Source organism: Osmerus eperlanus, chromosome 12, assembly GCF_963692335.1.
Source record: "Osmerus eperlanus chromosome 12, fOsmEpe2.1, whole genome shotgun sequence".
Taxonomy (NCBI): domain Eukaryota; kingdom Metazoa; phylum Chordata; class Actinopteri; order Osmeriformes; family Osmeridae; genus Osmerus; species Osmerus eperlanus.
The window spans coordinates 15760574-15784801 of record NC_085029.1 but is presented as its reverse complement, the minus strand read 5'-3'; the positions used below and the strand labels follow the sequence as shown (position 1 = coordinate 15784801).

Here is a 24228-nt window from a genome sequence, read left to right as displayed (position 1 = left end):
CCAACCTGGCAACCCCCGAGCCTAACCTCGTTAAACACCACCCCCTGTTGCTGCCGTCCACAGAGAGGGAGAGACGGAGAAAGTATGAAAAAAGGGAGGAAGAGAGAGAGGATAAGAGAAAGTGAGAGGGGAAAGAAAAGAGGGGAGAGCATAGAGTCATTGAAAGACAAGATGAGAGAAAGGAGAGATGGAGGGAGATAGGGTTGTGGGCGGGGGTCGGGGGGATTAGGGACTCAGTTCAAAGGGCTCCTGAGAGCTGGCTCTTAAGCTGATGGCGTGTGGCTAACCGCAAATAGAGGGGAGGGGCGGGTGAAGGAAGGAGGGAGGGAGGCGGGGCAAAACCCAGCATGTGTGAGTGTTTCTGTGTGTGTGTGTGTTTCTGTGTGTGTTTCTGTGTGTGTGTGAGAGAGACAGTTTACTCAGGGATGTGTTTTGTGTGATTTTGTGTGATTTAGTATGACAAAGTGTGCTCAGTAGTATAAACCATGTTTGGCCTCTGGTATGGTGCAGTATGCTGTGTGCGACTGTGTGAGTGTGCATGTGTGTGTGTGTGTGTGTGTGTGTGTGTGTGTGTGTGTGTGTGAGAGAGAGCTTTGTTACGCCTGGTCAGTCCAGCCACCTGCTCTGGGCACCAGGAAGCACCAGGTTAATTATCTCCTCATTAGAGCCAAGCCAGTGTACAGAGTTAACACACACACACACACACACACACACACACAAAGGGATGGCAGGGGCTCACATAACAGACCCTGGTAGCCAGGCCAAGGAGACCCCAGGGGGCCCCAGGTTTGGCTGGGGGCCCCTGGGCCTAGAGGGAGGCCTGGGGGGAAAGGTGGTGGAGAACAGGAGAACTGCCTCCACTTTCAAGGACCAATTTTAGCCATGGGATTTGGGTTTTCGACACACATCCAAAATCAATTGGCAGTGTTCACTTGGCTTGGGCCGAGGTAAAGGAAAATGAGGTTAGATTTATGCCACACATATGGAGAAGGGGGTTGGAGACCTAGCGCGCTCAGTCAGCGCACTAACTAGTGCGTTTTATTTGCATTGCATTGCCGTTTTATGAGGTCATTTGTCAGACAAACGTGTGCGCAGACTTGTCTGTTACGGACACCTGCTGGGTCAAGCTGAACATGTGTGCATCCAAACACATTCAGCCTATCATATTATCTTGATACTTTCTCAAACCCTCTCTCTCTTCCACACCTCTTCTACCCCTCTCTCTCTTCCACACCCCTTCTACCCCTCTCTCTCTTCCACACCTCTTCTACCCCTCTCTCTCTTCCACACCTCTTCTACCCCTCTCTCTCTTCCACACCTCTTCTACCCCTCTCTCTTCCACACCTCTTCTATCCCTCTCTCTCTTCCACACCTCTTATATCCCTCTCTCTCTTCCACACCTCTTCTACCCCTCTCTCTCTTCCACACCTCTTCTACCCCTCTCTCTCTTCCACACCTCTTCTACCCCTCTCTCTCTTCCACACCTCTTCTACCCCTCTCTCTCTTCCACACCTCTTATATCCCTCTCTCTCTTCCACACCTCTTCTACCCCTCTCTCTCTTCCACACCTCTTCTATCCCTCTCTCTGATCTGTTATAGACATTCAAACCACACAGCCGGAATCTGTTTGTCTCAAAGACTTCAAATCGGGCCTCTAAATCCACTGGTTTGGGCCCTGGCCACACCCCCTCCCAGAGCCCTGGCCACGCTCCCTCCCAGGCCATTGGCCACACCCCCTCCCAGGCCATTGGCCACACCCCCTCCTAGGGCCCTGGCCACACCCCCTCCCAGAGCCCTGGCCACCCCCCCTCCCAGACCCCTGGGCTGTCTTCCTCTCCTGCTTCTGAAACCCTCCTTCTTCCAACAGATAACAATTAGTGAGTGTTTTCACAGAGCTGCAGTGCAACTTTGATGTGTTAATGAATTGAAAAATGGCCCTCGCTGGTGTTCAGTTATCCCTGCTGAGCCTAATTGTGTGTGTGTGTCCGTGTATTCAGCACTTCAAAACAAACCCATAAACATTCCTAATGCTGCACAACAGATCCTCAAGCTACAGCAGTGGTCTCTCTCTCTCTCTCTCTCTTACACTCTCTCTCCCTCTCTCCCTCTCACACTCTCTCTCCCTCTCTCCCTCTCACACTCTCTCTCACTTTCTCCATCCTTTACCCACTTTCTCTCCCTCCTGTTTCATTCTCTTCCTCTCCATTTCCTTCATCCTCCCCTACAATCTCAATCTCCTGCATGGGCCTGTCTGCCGGTGCTGTGGGCTGAGGAGGCCTGCATGGGCCTGGACACTAATACCCAGCAGAAAGCTGCTTGCTTTCATGTCCCACTACAAGGTGTTAATGGACACAAGTGCTCTCAGCTGTGTGTGTTTCAGACGTTTGATCACATCCCCTCCCCCCTCCCTCCCCCCCCACACACACCACCTCCAACAGACTGGTGTGTTCTTTGTCATGAACCTCTTGGAGAAGTGAGTCTGTTGGCTGAGCGGTGAGGGAATCGGGCTAGTAATCCGAAGGTTGCCAGTTCGATTCCCGGTCATGCCAACTGACGTTGTGTCCTTGGGCAAGGCACTTCACCCTACTTGCCTCGGGGGAATGTCCCTGTACTTACTGTAAGTCGCTCTGGATAAGAGCGTCTGCTAAATGACTAAATGTAAATGTAAGTGAGACAGGCTGCTCTCAAACACACTCTCACGTCATTAAGCCCCCCCAGTAGGCATCCACAGCATTATGCCTTTTCTGTCCAGCTGTGTTTCATTCTGTAGCCCATACACAGGGTCTGGTAGGTTACTAGAGAAATAACGTCTTCTATACCAGGACTGTTTGGATTTAATTATTGCAAAAACGTAATACCGTCTTAAAGATGGGTGCTTGGGAACCCGAGTGTTCCAGCTCTGTCCTCTGGCCCCCCCACCCAGTTCTACCTCCCACAGACGTGTCCAGAGCCTTCCTGTAGAACGGCTCTGGGGTCAAAGGTCAGGCCTTGACTCAGGGCCACCGACCATAAGCACCACACCAGAGTATCCACCACAGAGCTGTAGAAACTGGACCACTCCAACAGGGATTCAAACCCAAACAGTTCTGAATTAAGTTCAGCATGCCATACAAATTGGCTGTGTAATAACGGGCAGATGGAATAGGGAAACAGTCTGGGAATGTGTGCTTTTATCCCGGGGCCTGTGACCCTGGAAAATCAGGCCTCCCTCCGTCCGTCTCGTGGACCCCGCCCACCCTCCACCCCTCCCAGGCGCCCCCTGTTTGCCACGAGAATCTAAGATATCAGCCATCTATTAGAGCTGAACTGGTTTCAGATTCCTGTTTCTATTGGTTTGCCCTTGAGATTTGGGCCTTTCAACAGACTCATGATCTGTGATGCTATTTGCTACAGTATGTGCTCACAAATGTGTCACACACACACACACTCGCACGCACTCACTCACTCACGTCTTTAATCATCACGTATTATTGTGCTCTGTTCTTTTCTAAACAGTCATTGATACATAAATCTGTTATGACTTTAATACACTTACATTTGATTAAAGCAATTTCATCACTTTTGATACCTCAGTAACAATGTTTGGCTTTTCTTTGATCAATAGACTTTGTTCCAGAAAATTGGAACAGAAGATCCAAGAAATGTCGTGGATTTGACTTTTAACTGTAACCGATCTCCTCAGAAACGTTCTTTGAACATTTGCCCAAATGTTGGTGAAGTCTGGCATCTGATTTATATTTCACCTGGGATGGGTCTGGATCAGAAATCTCACGAAAGATCTTAAAGAAACATTCGCTCAAAGAGACGAACTCTGTGCTTTGTAGTGAAGTTTTTCAGAATGTGTTCGTATAGCGGCATTTGTGGCAGTGTCTGGGGCTTGGGCCGTTACTGTGGTTTGTATTTTGAAGAAGATTTCTGAGGAACATGCGTAACAGGCAGAGGCTTCTACCATGTTTCTCTATACATGCCATGTAGAATTTCTAATCACCATAGCTCTCTCCTGTGTGGATGGTTACAGGAGGCAGATTGTGAGGTCCACACAGGTCTGCTGTCTGAATCGGGCCGTTCCTGATAGATGAAGGTAGTTCAGCTCATCAGAGATTCATGGAACGAGGGTCTCTCTTTCCAGCAATTAAAAACTAATGAGCAGAGCGAAGCTGAATTCATTAATTATGAAACTGAGAAAAATGAGTTCTGCAAATATCACATATGATTGATGACTTGGGTAATGGCAGTCGGGACACACTCGCAGCATGAATTATAAACCCCAAGTCACCAGGACTGCAGAGGAACGGCCTTCAGCAGCGCATGTGAACTAAGTGGACTGCTGAATAGATATCTGCACATAGTGTACATATGAGTACTGTATGTACTCTGAGTCAGAATTCAGAATCTGTTTTTATTGCCATGTATGTTTTCACAGACACAGAATTTACTGTGGCAGGAAGGTGCATACAATAAACATATACGGCTCTTAATAAATAAAAAAAACAGATGAATGTATAAATAAAGTTAAAAAGTCTAAAACTAAGGAGCTAAACAATAACTAAATAGCTAAACATATATATGTAGATATATATCTACATATATAACCATACCCAAACGTTTTAGTATCCAACTCAAAACGTTGCACCCCAGTATTCCTCTGTCTTGTGCTCTTCACAGCATAGTCTAACGTTGATCTCCTTCTCTTCCCGTAGCCTGTAACTGCAACCTCCACGCCCGGCGCTGCCGCTTCAACATGGAGCTGTACAAGCTGTCAGGGAGGAAGAGCGGAGGGGTCTGCATGAACTGCCGCCACAACACCGCGGGCCGTCACTGCCACTACTGCAAGGAGGGATTCTACCGGGACATGGCCCGACCCATCACCCACCGCCGAGCCTGCAAAGGTACGCTGCAGACTACATTACATTTAGTCATTTAGCAGACGCTCTTATCCGACTTACAGTAAGTACAGGGACATTCCCCCCGGCAAGTAGGGTGAAGTGCCTTGCCCAAGGACACAACGTCATTTTGGCATGGCTGGGAATCGAACTGGTAACCTTCAGATTACTAGCCCGACTCCCTCGCCACTCAGCCATCTGACTCCCATAGACCACTAGACACGGCGGAGGACTGGTAAAGAATGCCGGTGTTCAGCTTGTCGGTAACCTTGAAGTGGTCTGATTGACTCAGAGTATTACTGCTGGGACGTGTTCTGGTGGTTTGTGGTCGTGATAGGATGAAGTTTAGAGTCAAAGGTGTGCCACAGGTAGCTGATACAGTGTAGTTATATAATATGGTGTTTATGTGAAGTGGTAAAACACCACAGAAAAACATAGTGTGCATTACTATAGAGTACAATAAATATCAAGTAGAGATCGAAATCAAATTTCAACCTCTCGAGTATAGAAACTCGAAAATCAAGTGCCATTTTAGTGGGCGAAAATAAACAAAACCACACACGTCAGAAAATGAGAAACTGTCACAGAAGCCATTCTCTCAAACCTCTCAAATATTTGCCCACAACCACATTAAAGTCACATTAAATCAGCAGTTGATCGTTACAGAAAAAAGGGTTTGAGTTGCGTAATGTTTCAAATTTGCTGTGAATATTTTTCCGCCTTATATACCACAGTTTTATTTCATAGTCTTGCTCCACTCATTGTAAAAACATCAGTTTCCTGCCCTTGTTGCTGGGGGAAACATGCAAATCAGCTGCAGAGATGGGATTGGTGGGGGTTTCTTCTTCTATGGATTCCAGTGAGAGTCAGGGATCACTTACCAAGACCTCCCATCAATACCGGTGGTGAGAACTGCCAACACTTGTAGCCCTGATAAGTTTGTTTTTGTGAAGATTTCAGGGTGAGAATGTCCCTTCCGTTGTGCACCAGTGTTCCCCCGCACTGCCAGGTAAAGCCACGGGGGCAGCAACTGTATCCCGGGGCAGATCCCCGGGGCAGATCCCGGGGCAGATCCCCGGGGCGTTACTGTACACCTCACACGTCCATGTTGGAGGTAATTTGACAGAATTAGAGCGAGCAATCATTACTCATACAGCAAGAATGAGTCGATAGGCAGTGGGTCTCCCCTGCCATGTTGAGGGTTGTCGACAAACCATTTATTGATGTTGAGAGTGCGACTATGTGACATGTAAGTCTACCATAGGAACGCCACAGATGCTGAGAATGTGTCTCTGGTACTAGAATATACGACTAGATTGCTAAAACATTCCCCCTTTCATCTCCTCGACGTCTGGGAGTGCCGATCACACAGACCCCCCCAGGCGGTGTGCAATTCGGGTTTTATCAAAGCCCACCGATCGGGCGGACCGACTGTGTTGCAGAGGTAAAAAAAAAAAAAAAACGTTATCACCCTCTCCCTCCGAGAGGCCCAGATGTGAAGGAAATGAAAGTTCCCGTGGAAACGGCCCTTCAACCTGGGAGGCTGGTAACATGATTGATCGGAGCAATCAGAGGCCTTTAGGACCTGTCTCTTTCCCTTTGTCTGTCCCTCGCTCATTCCCTCGTCCTCCGCGACAGCCTTGTTCATTCGCTCACTCTCTCTCTCTCTTTCTAGCCTCTCCGCAGACTCCCTCCCTGGGCTCTCCTCCTCCTCCTCCTCCTCCTCCTCCTCCTTAGAATCTTTCTCCTCTCATCAGAGAAACAGATTCTTTTTAAGTCCTGCCTCTTTCTCTTCCTCTCTCACTCACTCACCCTGCCTCCTAATCTCCAGATTTCTCTCTCTCTCTCTCTCTCTCTCTCTCTCTCTCTCTCTCTCTCTCTCTCTCTCTCTCTCTCTCTCTCTCTCTCTCTCTCTCTCTCTCTCTCTCTCTCTCCTCTCTCTCTCTCTCTCTCTCTCTCTCTCTCTCTCTCTCTCTCTCTCTCTCTCTCCTCTCTCTCTCTCTCTCTCTCTCTCTCTCTCTCTCTCTCTCTCTCTCCTCGTCAGCAGACAGGGCCTGCGTGTTCTCAGTTTGGATCAGAGCGCTCGCTTGCCTTTAAGCTCCCATCTCTTTCTCACATCCTTCCTCATTTCCTCTCCTCCGCTCCGCCGACTCTCCTCTCCTCCACCATCCTTCTTTCGTTGATGATTGTTCTGTCTTTCCTCTCTGATATCCAGAATATGTCACACACACACACACACTCCTGTGTGATATAGATATGTATATCGCTCTGATGGTGACAGTGCTGAGATGGGGTCAAAGTTCAGAGCATGTGAATAGCCAAGGGAGGTCGGTGTCACTTCTGAAACTGAGAAATAGCAATAAAATACAGGTGTTTCGAGAGTAAGGGGTGGGGATGTGGGGGGGGGGGTACAGGGAGGGGTATTCGGGTTAAAGGAAAAATCTCTGCTTCTAATTAGACATACTCCTCGGCCGGGTGTCCATGGCAACCCTGTGAAGGAGTGTGACACGCGCGCGTACACAGAGACACGTCCACTTAAAGGATTGCCAGTTTAATAGACAGGCTCGGCTTTGATTGATGGGTCAAGTGGCAGCACCTCACCCCATCTGCTCACAGTTACACCAGGGGGCTGACAACACACACACACACACTCTCACAGCTGCACATGCACACACACACACACACACAGCTGCGCACAACACACACTCTCACAGCACACAGACACACACACTCTCACAGCTGCACGCACACACACACAGCTGCACACACACACACTCTCACAGCACACAGACACACACTCTCTCACAGCTGCACACACACACACACACACTCACAGCTGCACACACACACACATACACACACACAGGTATGACAGCACTCCTCCAGCTTCCCACCCCAGTTCCCCAGGCCCCTGCCCCATTTCAGAGTGCTCTCTGTGGGGCTCTGCCCCCCCGTGCGCCTGGGCGGCGGCCCCTGCAACTCTCCACCAACACTTTACGGCGCTAGGAGCATAAAAACAGCCGGCAAATGAAAGAAACGTGGGGACCATCACAGGCCAGGCTGTAACAATCCTGCCCGCGGTATATGAGGTCCTCAATGCACAGCCGTTTATTTCACTCCAAGTGTTCGTCGTAGTCTTGGCATCCTTCGACCACAATGAACTTCAATGAAAATAATTTAAATTGAGGCCACAGGGCACCCCAAACAGGCCTTGCCAACACAAGCCACATTTGCTTAGAATGTCCTTGATTTTTGTAGCAGAGTCGTGTACATTCTTAGTGAGGAAAGCTCAAATAGATGATGCAATCCTACCCAATGAATATGGATTCATTTGATCTTATAGGTGACGGGGTCCTACAGCCCACATGTACTGAGAATGTACATGACTTGAAGGGTAAACAATTATACATGGTCATCTGCAATCTCTAGCACACACACACACACACACGCATTTGCCATGCAACACCCACACACACAGAGCACTGTTAATCAGTTTAGAGCAAACAAACGCCTGTCCAAGGACTACAAATCCCAAGGCGGTGCCTGTCACGCCTTCAGTCAAACAGGCTTGAAAAGACATCAACATCTGAGGACATTTTTACAGCTTCTTAACTGGCCCAAGCCCCAGCACATAAAACTTCTGAAAGACAGTGCTCAGAGAGCAGGGGTGGAGGGAGGGGTGGGGGGAGGGGGGGTGGGGTGGAGGAAGGGGGGGGGGGGCACACTCACCCTTGTCTGGACCAGCACTGTGCTGTTGTTCTCAGTAAGCGTCTTCAAAAGCCAGACATCCTTTTCTTGACAACTACAACTACCTTGTACGATTAACAGTCACCACTGTTTGCGGGAGTTCTGCACAGTAGGGTTAGCTATGGTTAGCTATGGCATCGCCATAATTACAGTGTGTCACCACAGTGGTGAACTAGTTAAAAACACCTGAATATAGCTCCTGAGCTCTTGACTTGGCTGATTGCTAGTTGTCCTTTTGTTGCCAGACAGTCAGTTAAACAATGGATTAGTCTGGAAACCAAACAATGGGCTGTTCTTCTCTACATGCCTTGGCATATGCCACCCAGACTGGCATTGCACTGGGAAAGCTCCAGTGACGGCAGGTTTACACACCCATCTCTTCATCCTCATGTCTATATCGTCTCTGACTGCCAGGGAAACGAGGTCTGTATGACTGTAAACCCATTTACGGTGTCACTGGAAGTGAGATCAAAGAGCATGATGGTTTTAAAATACTGGAAAGGATCCACCGTGTTCTTTAACGCAGAAACGTGTCTTCATAAGGGGTTTACCCTCTGATGTTTGTTTGAACAATGTTTGTTTTCTTTAAGCCCAATTTATACTTAGGTCGCAGACACTTTTGAAAAGGTCGCCGACAGAAATGACGTCTCGGTCGACACTTTTAACCGTCGCTTAGAAGTGTAGAAATTTCTACTGGCGCGGATGTCGTCACATAGTGAAAAATTAAAATGGTCAGTTTCTCCGATTGATCACCTAGGCTACAAAGCGTTAACAATGTAACCATAGCTATGAATGTAACGGTAAAATGATTCTGTTTACGTCACGCGAACCTTGAGCACAGGCGACTGTTTGCCGAAGTATAAATGCAGCAGCCTGAGCGACACTTTTTTTTTTTCGTCTGCGACCATTTCAAAAGTGTCCGCGACCGAAGTATAAATTAAGCTTTAGTGTGCTTGTCTGTGCTTCCACCTGTAACTGCCACACGCTTCACGCCCCTATCAGCTGGATTGCATTAGCACGCCAAAGGGGACATGAATCCCAAGAATGCCAGCCGTTCCCAAACGGTCTCCGGTTCTGTATCACCTGGGCACAAGAACAGGCCCAGGCTCCTGCAGCAAGAAGAGAGAGAGACACGGAGAGTGGGAGAGAGAGAGAGCGAGAGACAGAGACAGAGAGAAAGCGCTTAAAAAATTTAACTTTCCATGACTATTGATCTCCTAAAGATGATTTTTATGTGTTTATCATGGAGACAATCAGTCAACATAAACATAGACAGGTGGCGCCAGACATCCCTGAGAACACTGACTTCATTCGGTGCTTCCTCCTGTGTTGTAAATAAGGAGTTTTGGTCTTGATTATTGCTCAACACCAGCCAAATGTGAATCAGAGAGAGAGACAGAGAAATACAGAGAGAGGGGGGGGGGGGGTGGAGAGGAGAGAGCGCGAAGGGGGGGGGGGGAGAGAGAGAGAGAGACGGAGAGGGGGGGGTGGGGGGAGAAAGGAGGGAGCGCGAAGGGGGGAAGAAAGAAAAAGAGAGAGAGAGAGAGAGAGAGAGAGAGGGGTGGGGGGGTGGGGGGAGAAAGGAGAGGAGAGAGCGCGAAGGGGGGGGAAGAGAGAGAGAGAGAGAGAGAGAGAGAGAGAGAGAGAGAGAGAGAGAGAGAGAGAGAGAGAGAGAGAGAGAGAGAGAGAGAAGAGGACGTCACATGGTCCGTGAACAGGACAGAAACTAACTCCAGAAGACTGGAATCAGACGTTCATTTTGTGTTGACTTGAACTACGACCTCCGACCTCCTGGCCAACTGTCCTTGACGTCCCTCAGGCACATCCCTAACTCTTTACCCAGCAGAATCCGGCCAATCACAGTCTTTCCCAGAAAGTCAGAGTGGGTCAGGTGGTAAGGATTTGGCATGGGCACTAAGGCCCTAGATTTACGCAGCAAAGCTTCAAACGACCCGAGGCACTTTGACACCCAGAACTCTGGGCCGGTCTGGAAAGGCACATGTGCGTCAAAAGATCAGAGCTGCAAACTAAGATCACCCCCCCCCCCCTGCAAATTTTTTTAAAAATCTATCACAAAGTCTGGTGCCATTCTCAGAGTGGACGGACTCCAAACATGCAGGTCTGATCTGAGGAGGAAAGAGGGACAACAGCTGAAAGGCCTTCAGAGGCTCCGTCACGCCAGCAGCCCTCTGTGGCGTCCTGTGGCAGGGGTCGTCGAGTTGCCGGGGTCGTCGTGTTGCCGGGGTCGTCGTGTTGCCGGGGTCGTCGTGTTGGCAGGGTCGTCGTGTTGCCGGGGTCGTCGTGTTGGCAGGGTCGTCGTGTTGCCGGGGTCGTCGTGTTGGCAGGGTCGTCGTGTTGGCAGGGTCGTCGTGTTGCCGGGGTCGTCGTGTTGCCGGGCCATTCTCCAAAGTACCCCTCCGGAGCCTCTCTTGTTGCTTTATTTGTGGGACAATTACAGATATCGCATTACAGCCAAGCAATGTAGTTTGCTTTTGCAATTTTGCAATAGTGCTGCTCGTTTTCTAGCTAATTACGCTCCAACTAGGGACAGAGGAACGGTCTTTCCTGTTTTTTTGGCCGGCAGTTTTTTTGGCCACAGGCGATTCTCGTTGCCAGAGTCGATCAACGAGATAACATGGGATGTTTTCATTATTAAATTGAGAGGGCACAGGATTCAAAAGCATTATTTCGAGTTTACACTGGAACAAGAATGTCTTGTCGAAGCCAAGTCAGATCATTCTAAAGCATCCTTCAAACCTGGATGTTGGCTTTTATGTTTTGCGTTCAAAATAAGGTCTGTCAGACCTTATTATTACGAAGCGTGATATTTATAAGCTGAATCAGTTCCTTCTATCAAAAGATCCAGTATATTTTCAGTCGTAAACAGTGCATGTGTCTTTACTCAAGGACCACGTATGTTTGCCTTGTATTGGTGGGATGAGCCAAGGATAGGAAGATTTAGTATTGTTTATACTGATGAGCACACCAGCGACAACATTTGGACTGTGTCTCTCTCGCATCGCTGTCTCTCTGGGCTCTCTCTGGGCTCTCTCTGGGCTCTCTCTGGGCTCTCTCTGGGCTCTCTCTGGGCTCTCTCTGGGCTCTCTCTGGGCTCTCAGAAACTAGTTTCAGGCCGCACATTGTATTCCTCTGCTCTTTCTAAAAAGCCCCACATTACTCCAGGTGCTTGGGACGCTGCGTCCAATCCCAGAGCAGCAGCTTTGCCCCGCCTCCTGGCCGGTGTGTTGCTCATGGCAGCTGGGACGCCCGGCAGGTTTTCGGGAAGCCATGAAACCGTGTGTGTGTGTGTCACGGGCACCAGAGCAGCACTTAGGAGACCGGACCAGAGCAGGAGAGAGGAGCAGAGCAGGAGAGAGGAGCAGAGCAGGAGAGAGGAGCAGAGCAGGAGAGGAGCAGAGCAGGAGAGAGGAGCAGAGCAGGAGAGAGGAGCAGAGCAGGAGAGAGGAGCAGAGCAGGAGAGAGGAGCAGAGCAGGAGAGAGAAGCGGAGCAGTCGTTTTACGCCTTCCTACTTTGTCCACACACACAGTCACGGACACACACTAATGACCACACACACACACACAGGAATACATTCGCTTGGCATGCGCTTGCACTTAACACACCTACATGAGTGTACACAGTCAAACACACATGCGTGTAAGCACACACACAAACACTGGCTTGACTTCCATCTGCTCCCAGGACCTACCTGGTCTCCTAGCCCAGAGGTGTGCTAGAGAGTCCCCTCTGAGCGACAGTCCTCCAGTCTCTCCCTCACGGTTATCAATCTAAATGTCCAGATAACGTGACAAATTCCTCTCTCCTTGTGTCTCTCTGTCACACTTCCTCCTGCCTCCCCCTCTCTCTCTCTTACCCTATATCTCTGCCTATTCCCTCCTTCCCTCTTTCTCCATCTCTCCCTCTATGCTTCTCTCTCGCTCTCTCCCTCACCTTCTCCCTCCCTCCCTCCTCCCTCCCCCCTGCAGCTTGTGACTGCCACCCGGTGGGCGCGGCAGGGAAGACGTGTAACCAGACGACAGGCCAGTGCCCCTGCAAGGACGGGGTGACGGGCATCACCTGTAATCGCTGTGCCAAGGGCTACCAGCAGAGTCGCTCGCCAGTGGCACCATGCATCAGTGAGTACACAACACACACTCGCTCGCACACACACACACGTACACACACACACACACACACACTTACACAGCTCACACACACTGAATGTTGCCCAAGTTGTGCTGGAAAAATGGTGTTTCTATCTGTGGGAATCCACACACACATGAAACGTATAAAGTACACGTTCAGAAACCCACACATAAATACCCTCTGCGGTCTGAGCGAGAAACTCAAGCACCAACACTAACGTGTGTTGTTCATCCGCGCGTGACAACGGCGAGGCCCCCTTCGTGCCCAAGGACGCAGTGGTGGCACACACACACACACACACACACACACAGCCTGCCCTGATCACCCTCACCCGCCTAGTGTTTGTATCTCTGTTGCCAGAGTTACCCCTCCATCAGGGTTTAAGAGTTTGTGCCCACATCACTCTCACCAGCCGGTCGGAGCACTCCCCCACCACATCACCTGACCCAGCCTGACCACACAGGGATAGCATGCCGACATGGTCACGCACACACACTCACACACACATACTTACACACACACACACTCACATCACTCTGTCCCATACACACACATTCAGATTCCATGGCCCTGTATGATTGTTATATTATATAGTATTATATAGTTTTATATGGTATTATATAGTATGAACACGAGTGGATCCCTGTTGAAGTGAGGCCATCCCATGCTTTGACATGTTGATGCTGCAGGTGATCGTACCACGGTCATCACACTGGCTAGCTAGGTGTAACGATGTGATCTGATTAAGGATTAAGGTTTCCTGCGCTACCTGAGAGAGGGGCTTTCACAGCTCTGCCCTGGTCTGTTCTGGGCTGGGAAGTACCACCCTGTGCCACCCAGTACCACCCTGTGCCACCCTGTGCCACCCAGTACCACCCAGTACCACCCTGTGCCACCCAGTACCACCCTGTGCCACCCTGTGCCACCCAGTACCACCCTGTGCCACCCAGTACCACCCTGTGCCACCCAGTACCACCCAGCACTGGGTGTCTGTGTGTGTGTGTGGTGTCTGTGTGTGTGTGGTGTCTGTGTGTGTGTGGTGTCTGTGTGTGTGTGGTGTCTGTGTGTGTGTGGTGTCTGTGTGTGTGTGTGGTGTCTGTGTGTGTGTGGTGTCTGTGTGTGTGTGGTGTCTGTGTGTGTGTGGTGTCTGTGTGTGTGTGGTGTCTGTGTGTGTGTGGTGTCTGTGTGTGTGTGTTGTGTCTGTGTGTGTGTGGTGTCTGTGTGTGTGTGGTGTCTGTGTGTGTGTGTGGTGTCTGTGTGTGTGTGGTGTCTGTGTGTGGTGTCTGTGTGTGTGTGGTGTCTGTGTGTGTGTGGTGTCTGTGTGTGTGTGGTGTCTGTGTGTGTGTGTGGTGTCTGTGTGTGTGTGGTGTCTGTGTGTGTGTGGTGTCTGTGTGTGTGTGGTGTCTGTGTGTGTGTGTGGTGTCTGTGTGTGTGTGGTGTCTGTGTGTGTGTGGTGTCTGTGTGTGTGTGGTGTCTGTGTGTGTGTGTGGTGTCTGTGTGTGTGTGGTGTCTGTGTGTGTGTGGTGTCTGTGTGTGTGTGGTGTCTGTGTGTGTGTGTGGTGTCTGTGTGTGTGTGGTGTCTGTGTGTGTGTGGTGTCTGTGTGTGTGTGGTGTCTGTGTGTGTGTGGTGTCTGTGTGTGTGTGTGTGTGTGTGAGAGGGCTTGCATGTGCTTATGCTTGTGAAACAGACCACTAGCCCACTGCATTGCATGAAGGCTGAGGAATGAAGGGCAGCTTGCCATCACACTGAGCCATGTGGTTTGGCAAACTGGACTCACACTATACTCACACTCACCACAGACACACACACACACACACACACAACAGCCTAGAGTAACCTGGCCTGTACCAAACTGAACCATGTGGCACCGTGCCAGGCGGTGCCAGGATAACACTGGGGTTGCACTGCGCCACTGCGCCAGGCGGTGCCAGGCGGTGCCAGACGGTGCCGGGCCAGGCCGGGCCAGGCCGGGCCGGGCCGGGCCGGGCCAGGCCGGGCCGGGCCGGGCCGGGCCAGGCTGAGCAGGGCCCACGTGGACCCTCATGGTGCCATGCTGTAGGTCAGCCTGAACACTGTCGAGCAGATGGAGAACGAGGAGGCATTAAGGACACAACCACTGTGGCCAAGGTCGACAGACCCACACATTCCAGCGTCACTGTGTGTGTGTGTGTGTGTGCGTGTGTGTGGACACGTGTGTGTGTGTGAGAGTCTGTACAGTACACTGTACGTGTATGTGAATGTGTGTGTTTTCTGTGAGAGTGAGTGTGTGTACGTCTGTGTGTATTTGTGTGTGTATTTCTGCCGTGTATGCATGCGTGTCTATGAGGGTGTGTATTCATTATTCGCAGTGCCCTCTATTGTGGGCATCGACCTCCCCTTGTTGTTGGTGTCAGTCCCCCTGCGGTCAAGGCCTTCTAGCCCTGACACAGAGCCGACCGCCTGCTCAACACTCAATTACCATGATACCACTGACCCTCATCTGAATGCTCCTTTATCACCCTCTATCTTTGGAGGTGAAGCCCCCAGCTTGGAGACACTGCGACCAGCTGCTCCCTTCCTCTTGGGAGCTCAATACCCTGTTTGTTTTTGTCCTGGTGGGGGTGTACATAATTTTGGAGGAGGCCAACTGCCACTTGTGCCTCCTCAAAAACACCCCTCTAAATCCTCCCCCCCCCCCTCCTCCTCTACCCCTCTGTTCTCTCCTCGGATTCAATCGCGTCTCTCCGCCCCTCGCCCCCCAATCAAAAGCGAGTCCATTGGGGCTTGCGGACGCTAAGCCGGCGTCCCAGTCAGCCTGTTTATCTCAGCGTGTTGTTATCTTCAGCGTTTTGCTTTGAAAACGAGCATACATTAAAGAAATCCTCAAGGAATTCTCGGAGGCGAGGGGCACCTTCCAGGCAGGCTCACAGGGGACCTCTGTATCTGCCCCTGGATGGGGCAACAGTCCACCTCCTCTGCCACCTGTCCTTGGGGCACATTTACCACCTCTACTACTATAGCATATTATGTATTTGGGGTGAATTGTTCCCTTACTTAAAACTGTGAAACATTCTAATTGACAGTGTTTATAGTTGCCTTCGCGGCTGTGCATTTGTGTGTATGCCTGTGTGTTTCTAGTGTGTTTTTGTGTGTTGGAATAGTTAATGACTAGTTTATTGGACAACGTACGGTTCTGAAAATGTTTTCGACCTGTTCCAACTCTCTCTCGCTCTCGATCCCTTCAATTATTTTCAGTCAGCGGCAACGTACTTCATTTGTTTGACCACACATACCCACAGGAGGCATTCAGCCAACTGACTTACACCATGTCTGCATAAAATGTATACAAACTACTCCCCAATGGCTTTTTTTCTACATTCTCTGTGTGTTTCAGAAATCCCAGTGGTCAACCCAACCGCCATGGTTAGCAGCACAGAAGAACCAGCAGGTTAGTGTTTCCCTGGCCTTAACTGCCATCCGTTTACGAGAATTTTTTATTTTTATTTTGATATTTCTGGGCTCAGCTGGTAAGCTAGGGAATAAATATTAATGGAGGGTGGGGTCTTGGCTTTTGATGTCTGAGTTAGGAGTACAAGCATTCTGGGATGGAGCCTGTTTTTCCATTGTCTTAAACCTGAGTTCTTGGCGCTGGCAGTTAGCCGTTAGCCTTAGCAGGTTAGCTTTGCTTTGAGCCCGGCTCCAGCTCAACACTACGCCAATGGAAAAGCAGCAGTGGTAAACAGTTGAAGTTTAGCTCCGAAACATGGAAGGAGGGAGGTTTTTGAGGCGTGAAAATAGTGTTGGCAAAAGATTTTGAGGGAAAGATTTTTCCGCAGCCTCTCTCTCTCTCTCTCTCTCTCTCTCTCTCTCTCTCTCTCTCTCTCTCTCTCTCTCTCTCTCTCTCTCTCTCGATTTAGGTTTTGCTCAATTTCCCTTCTCTCATTTTTCAACTGGTTCGTGTTTCACCAAAACAGTGGCGTTGATTTGGAAACAGTGATTCATTATTGGTTTTACAGTAGAACTCAACACCGGACCCTACCTCCCACCACGCCAACACCTCGCTGCAAAGCGCACAGGGTGTTCAGCCAGGACTCAGGAAATCACAGCCAAAAATAGGTGTTGCCTTATGGGGTTTGCGTGCAGAAAAGGTCAAAAGGTCACGGAGGGGTGGCATGTGAGTGTACCCGCCCATTAAGGGGGAGCCAAGACTGAGTAATTTTCTCAGCTAAATGGTTATGATTGGGTCAGTGATGCAGTTCATGGTAAACGAAATAGAAACAAAAGTGAAATACCCACCCATGCTAACCCTAACGCTAACCAGCTGAGTGGGCCAGTTAAATTTACATTTATTCATTTAGCAGACGCTTTTATCCAAAGCGACTTCTAAATGCCCCAGGATGGAAGGAGCCCGTCCTCTCTTCACTGCAGCAGTAGTCTTTTAAACCCCAGACACTACTCTCTGTCTGCCACCCTGTGGGAAAGCGTTTTCAACTGTGAAAAACACGACAGTTGTTTATTGTCAATTCATCTCTGCACAAACAGAACATACAAGAGAACCCTCCAACCCCAAATCTCTCTCTGGTTCTGTCCTCTCCAACTCACCATAGAACCTCTCTACCTCTGTCAAGGCCCTCAGAAACCGAAAACCTGAAAATCTCAGCCCTGTTTTGTGCGGGGGGCGGTGGACGCAATTTGTCCTTGTCACCGCGCTGTGAAAGGGACTAGCGTGAACAAGGGTAACCGGAGCCACCAAGGCGATTGTGTGTGTTTTCAGTAGACTGCTCTTCTGGGTCAATGGGCGATTCACTGGGGTCTTTTCCAGGTGAATGCCCATCTGTGAGTGACTCTTCATGGGAAAACACACACTGGCCCCCAGCCAACTCCTGAACACTCATACTTCTGGCCTGGCCACCATGCCAGCAGTATGATGGATACACACACACACAAACATACACACGCAGATGAATAAAATAAGACATCCAAATACTGTATATTTTCAAAATGTTTACACCCTTAAACACTTCGGCCATCTTTTTTTTTATATCATCTCTTATATACTCTCTATCCATCAAATGTTTTCAATTTCTTTCCCTCGCTCCACTCTCTTTCGATCTGTCCTCTTCCCTGAATCTTTTTTTCCTTCTCCTTTCCCCTCTCTCCATCTCTCTCTCTCACACTCTCTCTCTTTCTCTGGTTGTAGCTAATAAAACTTCCTGCGCTCTGATATACAGCCAAACCTCCTTGACATTTTTACAGGCTACTCTGCCCCCTCTTCCTCTACTTCCTCACCCCCCGCTCAATCCCTCTCCCAAAAAACTCTCTCCTTCCCTAAAACGGCCAGCATCACTCCCTCACTCTCGTGCAAACCGAAAAATCGGTCATGTCTCCCTTGTTCTTCCACTCTCTTTTCTAATTGGGCCAATTCATGTTAGCAATCAGTTTTATGTCAGTTGGTTTGGAGAGCGAGTTTCTCTGTGTGCAGCTTCTGAATGAAGGCAGCACGGGGGTACACCACAGCGAAACAAGCCCAGCTTTTCTGATTTCACGCTGGGCAAACACACCAGGATTCACTGTCACTTACATTTGTCTCCTCCAGAATCTCCAGACTAACATCTAACCGGAATCTGAACTGTGGTTCTGTTTACTTAAAGCTATAGTCGACAAATCTCACTGTACCCTCATAACCTTTCACCAATGACACAGAATGCCCGAACTTCCCATCCAAGTCTCGCAACCCCAGTGTTATCCAAACAAGTACAGTAGTACTAGTTTAATGATGGCTGTTGACCTCTTGTCCTTTGTCCCGGATGACACCGTTTTGGCTTCGTAAGCATTAGCATATTTGAATTGACACAGAACCGTGGTTGAGAACCACTAGAAGGCACCAGAAACGTTGTTGATGACCAGCGATTGAAGAGGTCTTTTGGGTCAACTAGGGGAAGCCGAAAGACCATGCCCACATCTTGATCTTTCTATTGGTTTTGCGCCAATTTCTTCTCACAGGGAGGCCACAATAACCGCAGTGTGGAAGTCCCATCTGCGGCGCTGCTGCGGTCAGCCGGGGTCAACGCTCCAGTGTGTGGTCTCTCTCATCACACTGGCAGCTCCCTGGACCCGCCGGAGCGTGTTCATGACCGTCCTGCCACGGTCTCTCTCTCTCCCTCTCTCTCCCTCTCTCCCTCTCTCCCTCCCTCTCTCCCTCCCTCCCTCCCTGCCTCTCTCGCTCCCTCTCTCCCGACCCGTTCATGACCATCCTGCCTCGACCACTTCCACCACGCTCTGTCTTTCTTCAAGCCCCAAGAAAAAGCCAGACTTGTCAACCTGAACGCTCTCTCCCCCCCCCCCCTTTCTCTGGTATATTTCACTATCTCCACCACCGGTTATTGCAGGAGCTTATGTGCAATTTGTAGATTGTATTTTATGCCAAAAAGACAGAGCAAACCCAACATTTCTTCCATCCAACTCCATTTGTCTCGAGCCATGTATTGAGCATGTGTTTTGCTGTTTGCTGGTGTGAATAAATGTTTGTGTGTGTGTGTGTGGTATAACACTGTGAAATAGTGCCTGATATGTGTTGCAGACTGCTGTAAAATGGTGTTAGGGTGCGTGTGAAACGGTCTTATAATAGTCTAAATGTGACCATGAAACGGTGAATGTGAAATGTGACCTTCAAATCGGGAGTGTCTGAAGGGGTCACTGGGCCACAGCAAGGTGCTCCACCACTGTTGCAATGTTTTAAGTGTCCTAACCTTTTCTCTGTTTACAGACTGTGAATCCTACTGCAAGCCCGTGAAAGGGAATCTCAAGATCAACATGAAGAAGTACTGCAAAAAAGACTATGGTAAGACTACCGTCGTCAAGTCAAGACTACTATCCGACTAGATATTCATTAAATATAAAATGCTAATTTGAAAAAGAGTGATTGAGGAAGAATTTATGATCGGCAGGATATAGGGTAATCTTGTGTATCTTGTTCAAGTATTAAATATAGATTTGTGTTTAAAAATGCTGATCGGCGAACCGATCTTCCTGTCTGTATTGCAGCGGTGCAAGTCAACGTGCTGGACATGGAGACGATGGGGGACTGGGCCAAGTTCTCCGTCAACGTGGTGTCCGTCTACAAGAGCCGCGGTGAGCCACTGAAGCGCGGTGACAACATCCTGTGGATCCACATGAAGGACCTGGCCTGCAAGTGCCCCAAGATCCAAATGAGCAAGCGATTCCTGGTCATGGGTACCAGTGAGGGCGGGCCGGGGGCGGGGCCAGGGGTGCCGGCAGGGGGCGGGGCTGGAGCGGCAGCGGCGCCCGGTACCGGTAGTCTCCTGGCCGACAAGAACAGCCTGGTGATCCAGTGGAGGGACGTTTGGACACGGCGCCTCCGGAAGTTCCAGCGCAAAGAGAAGAAGGGGAAGTGCAGCAAAGCATGATGGGACAGCAGTACCCATCCCCTCCTATTGGACCCTCCCTCCACAACCCCTCGCCTCAGCCTGGCCCTACTGTTCCTCCGATCCGTACGCCACAACCCTCTTCCTGGCTCTCAGCTATTTACTGCTGGATAGAATACGACTTTGTATCGTCCCCACCTCCTCCCTCTTTCCCCCCCCGTAGCGTGGGGACACTGCACAGTAAAAAGACTGCATGTATCTTGCCTGTTTTAAGGACCACTCTTGTGTATATTGTATAATTATTTCTTCAGTTTCATTGTCGGAGTGTGACTGTCTGTTTTCAATTGGTCTGCCTTGAAAAGGGACCATTAAAAAGGGTTCGAAGTGTAGACAAAAAGCGGATGCCATTCCCTCCTCTCGACAAAGACAGCAAACATGTCCACTCTTCTCCCCCATACCAGGCCCTCCCTCCCTCCCCCGCCACGCTCTCCCCCTCTCCCCTCCTGACACCATCGCTTTGTAAAACTAGCGACGTTCACGAGGAGTATCGACGGAGCCGGGATAATCAGAGAGATTGACTGACCTAAAGCATCGACTTGCCACTCCAAACCAACGACAAGACACACCGCACAAACTCAGCTTGCTTGCCTCCACCTGTCTGTTCCACAGGTTAAACCCCAACTTCATCAACACAGCATGGGCTGAAACACTGGCAATTCCGCCCTCAGCTATGGGAACTGTAGACCACAAGAGTATGAGCAAACATTGCGTCATTCACCTCTTAGCACATTATCACAACCTCACCACTGCAACCTCTTGATGTTCCAAGGGCTACTCCCAACAGGGGTATTTTTCACCGCAAACCTCAATCTGACCACCACAGCCACTAAAACAACCTTCTGCATAGACGACTGCAGACGTGTTTGACCCTGAGTCAAATGCCTCTGATTGCAGTTCCATTGGGTTAGCTTCTTAGAACCCCCTGCTATCAGCACACCACCTCGCGCCACTGCTCCCCAGAATTATACATCCCCACTCGGGCTGCGTAGACCCCACTTTCATGTGTAAGTGAAGGCTCAAACCTCAATAGCTCTCATGATGGGAATTGTAGTCATGCATCACAATTAAGACTCATTGTTGTTTTTGTTTTTTGTTTTTTTTTCCTTCAAGCAAGACTCAAGCAAAGCAGTACCCACGTTTTTAGTGAACTGCAGACAGCCTTCCATTGTAAAGTTATAAGACAGCCTTCTGTTGAAAGGTTATAAAAAGTGTCCATACATGTGTATTACTATGTGACCAGAGTTTGTCAAGTACTCTTTTATTTTTGTGTCTTTTCTTAGGTTTTTGTTCTTAATTGCTACTTTTGATGGCAGGTAATCGCTTGCCAAAATTAGAGAATATGAATGTGGTTTCCTATTCATGTTAAAAGATATCTTGGATACATGCTATACTTTTCCACTGCAGTTTAGGTTGACAAAATGAATGAGGATGAAAACTTATACCATACATGTGCTCCGTGATTGTATTACAACGCAAGAATATATTTCAACCTTCATGTTTTTCTCTCTTTTTTCTTTTTTTTTCTTGTTTGCATGTTTGTGGTTTTGCCGGTCCGTCCTGAGAAAAGCAGACTTCCCAGTGAATTAAGATTAGCCAATGTTAACATCACAATCCAGACAAAAAGCTCCAGTCATCCTCCACCACAAACCGGCCCATTGTGTCCTTCTCATCCTCTGCCAAAAAAAAAAAAAAAGAAGAAATGCCAGTTTTTAAATTAAATCATGACAATTTAAAATCACGATTGACACAACCCACAAGATTGCCTGTTTGCTCTCCCTGGTTTGTGTTTGTCTTTATCCTTATTTCCTTTTGGAAACGCATTCAAATTAATTCAATATGAACGCTAAGAAATAGCGTGTGTCAACTAGCTGGCTCACCATTAGCATGCTAACAGGCAATCATCTGATGCTAGCTCCCCATGCTAGCGGTTTTGCCATGTTGGCTGCGCTGCAGTGGTATGTTTAGTTTGTCCTGTGTCCATGCTTCCCAGAGGATCCTGTTTTGTTGTCCGTGTCAGCCCCCTGTTTGTCTCTAACTACGGTACGTGACAGATGCTGAAAATGCAGCCAAAACTATTTTCAGTGGTGTAGGTCATGTTTAAATTTTCTGACTGAATGTATATTGTAAATTACTAAATGTAAGAACACGCATACACGCAGACATACTGTGGGGTATGACAGTACTTTCTATGAGATTATGTTGTTGAAATAAGAATGTGATCTGGCCGCTGACATTTAAAACTTGTCGTGGAGTTTTACTTTCTTTGCAATTACGTTTTTGAATAAGGGTAGGATGTAGCTAGCTATAAGAACAGGCATGGCTTTCTCTGCATTATCAACATCCCGTCACATTTAGCAGAGCATTGTCCTCTGAACCAATCCAAAACCAATCCATTACCAAAGGGAGATAAGATTATCCAGCCATAAATATCGGTGTAATATTTCCCACCCGTATACAGACATCTGTAAGCGCTAACATTGCAGAGGAGAGAGTATTCCCTCGGAGGAATTCCCACTGATGGAATTTCTCAAAAATGCAGAACCAAACGGTCTAATATTTATGTACGGCTGCCATGACAGTCTGTCAAACAGGTGGTCCAGTAGCACCCGTTTCCTGGTCTGGTATGTGGCTAGCGTGGGCTTGTGTGATGGATAGGAACGTTACGTGTCGAACAGGCCTCTGTCAGACTCAAACATGTCACCAGCTTCCTCATGAAAGGCTACTGTACAGTTGACACAGCCTGTTCCCTTCTGCACAAACAGGAACTTGCATCTGAGGAACGACTGCTCTTTAACGACTGCTCTTTACCCCTCTTCAGTTCTGTCTTCCTCCCTTCTTTCCTCTTCTCGTTCTTTCTCTGCCTCTCTTTGCCTGTTTCTTTCCATCTCTCTGTATGTACTTCCAGGAGTGCCTACCCATTCAGCAGATGTTGTTTAGGGACTGAAGCTTGGCTCTCATGAAAGCTGTTTAGTAATCTTCATAGAGATTGTCCCCCTGGAGTTACCTCAAAGTTACGTCAACAAGCCCAGCAGCTTGGCAAAGGAACTGAGGTTCTAACTCTCAGTCTTTGTTCCTCTCCTGTGTATTTATAACGCTCACAGGTGTGTGTGTGTGTTTGTGTGCGTGTAGGTGTGTGAGTGTGTGTTTTTGTCTAGTCATGTACGTGTCTCATTAAAGTAGCTAAATAAAAGCATGATACAATGCAGGTGACCCTATGAGAGAATGGAAAGCACTGGGGTCCACATTCAAAGTGGATGTGAAAGATAATTCACTCAATTTATGTGCCATTTGTGCATCTACTTAAGAAGAATGAACAAACAAACAGATGATACAGTTATCACCTTAGGCAGCTCTTTTGGCAGAGTGACCCCTCCCTATTTGCCTGTGTTGTTCACTCTTTCAGCTGTGCTGGTGCCTGGCCTGCCCAGATGCGGTGAGCTACTATTGTAACTACTACTGTGGTAACATCCGGTATCACTTCTACCAATGTGTATCTAAAGTAAAGCTTGGCTAACAAGTGGAAACATTGAATTTAATTGACATTGATCAGAACATGACTGAAATGAAAGTTCTTTTTATCAAACCTAGTTATGTTCCCGACGACACTATGGCCCCAGTGGCCAATGAGATACGACACCACTCTGCAACCCAGTGGATGATGGTGTTGCCACGGACACAATGTCCTCCCGTCAACCTCTCCTCTTACGATCGAGTCTTCCTTGTAAATGTTCCTCTGATGCAATGACCACTGACTTTTTAATCGTAAATGAAAAATAAATTATTAGTTAATGACTGCAGTGTCTGGTCTGTATCTTACTGAACCATGCCATTTCTGACCGGTGACAGGATGTCTTGTGTCTGGTGCTGTGCCCACTCAGTGACTGTGGTGGTTGGGCAACATGGCATGTGTCTGCATGATGCGTGTGTGTGTCTGCATGGTGTGTGTGTGTGTCTGCATGGTGTGTGTGTCTGCATGATGTGTGTGTGTGTGTGTCTGCATGGTGTGTGTGTCTGCATGATGTGTGT

The 24228-nt window shown here is 48.9% G+C and overlaps 1 protein-coding gene across 1 annotated transcript in view; it reads left to right on the top strand.

The window, feature by feature from the left end:
* Positions 1-23996, top strand: part of ntn2 (netrin 2) — a 45350-nt gene extending 21354 nt beyond the window's left edge. The window contains exons 3-7 of the mRNA XM_062475209.1: positions 4701-4889; positions 12618-12767; positions 16152-16205; positions 19524-19598; positions 19802-23996. Coding sequence (XP_062331193.1) covers positions 4701-4889; positions 12618-12767; positions 16152-16205; positions 19524-19598; positions 19802-20184 — 851 coding nt within the window. The 3' untranslated portion in view covers positions 20185-23996. The remainder of the gene's footprint in view (positions 1-4700; positions 4890-12617; positions 12768-16151; positions 16206-19523; positions 19599-19801) is intronic.
* The last annotated feature ends 232 nt before the right edge of the window (positions 23997-24228 follow it).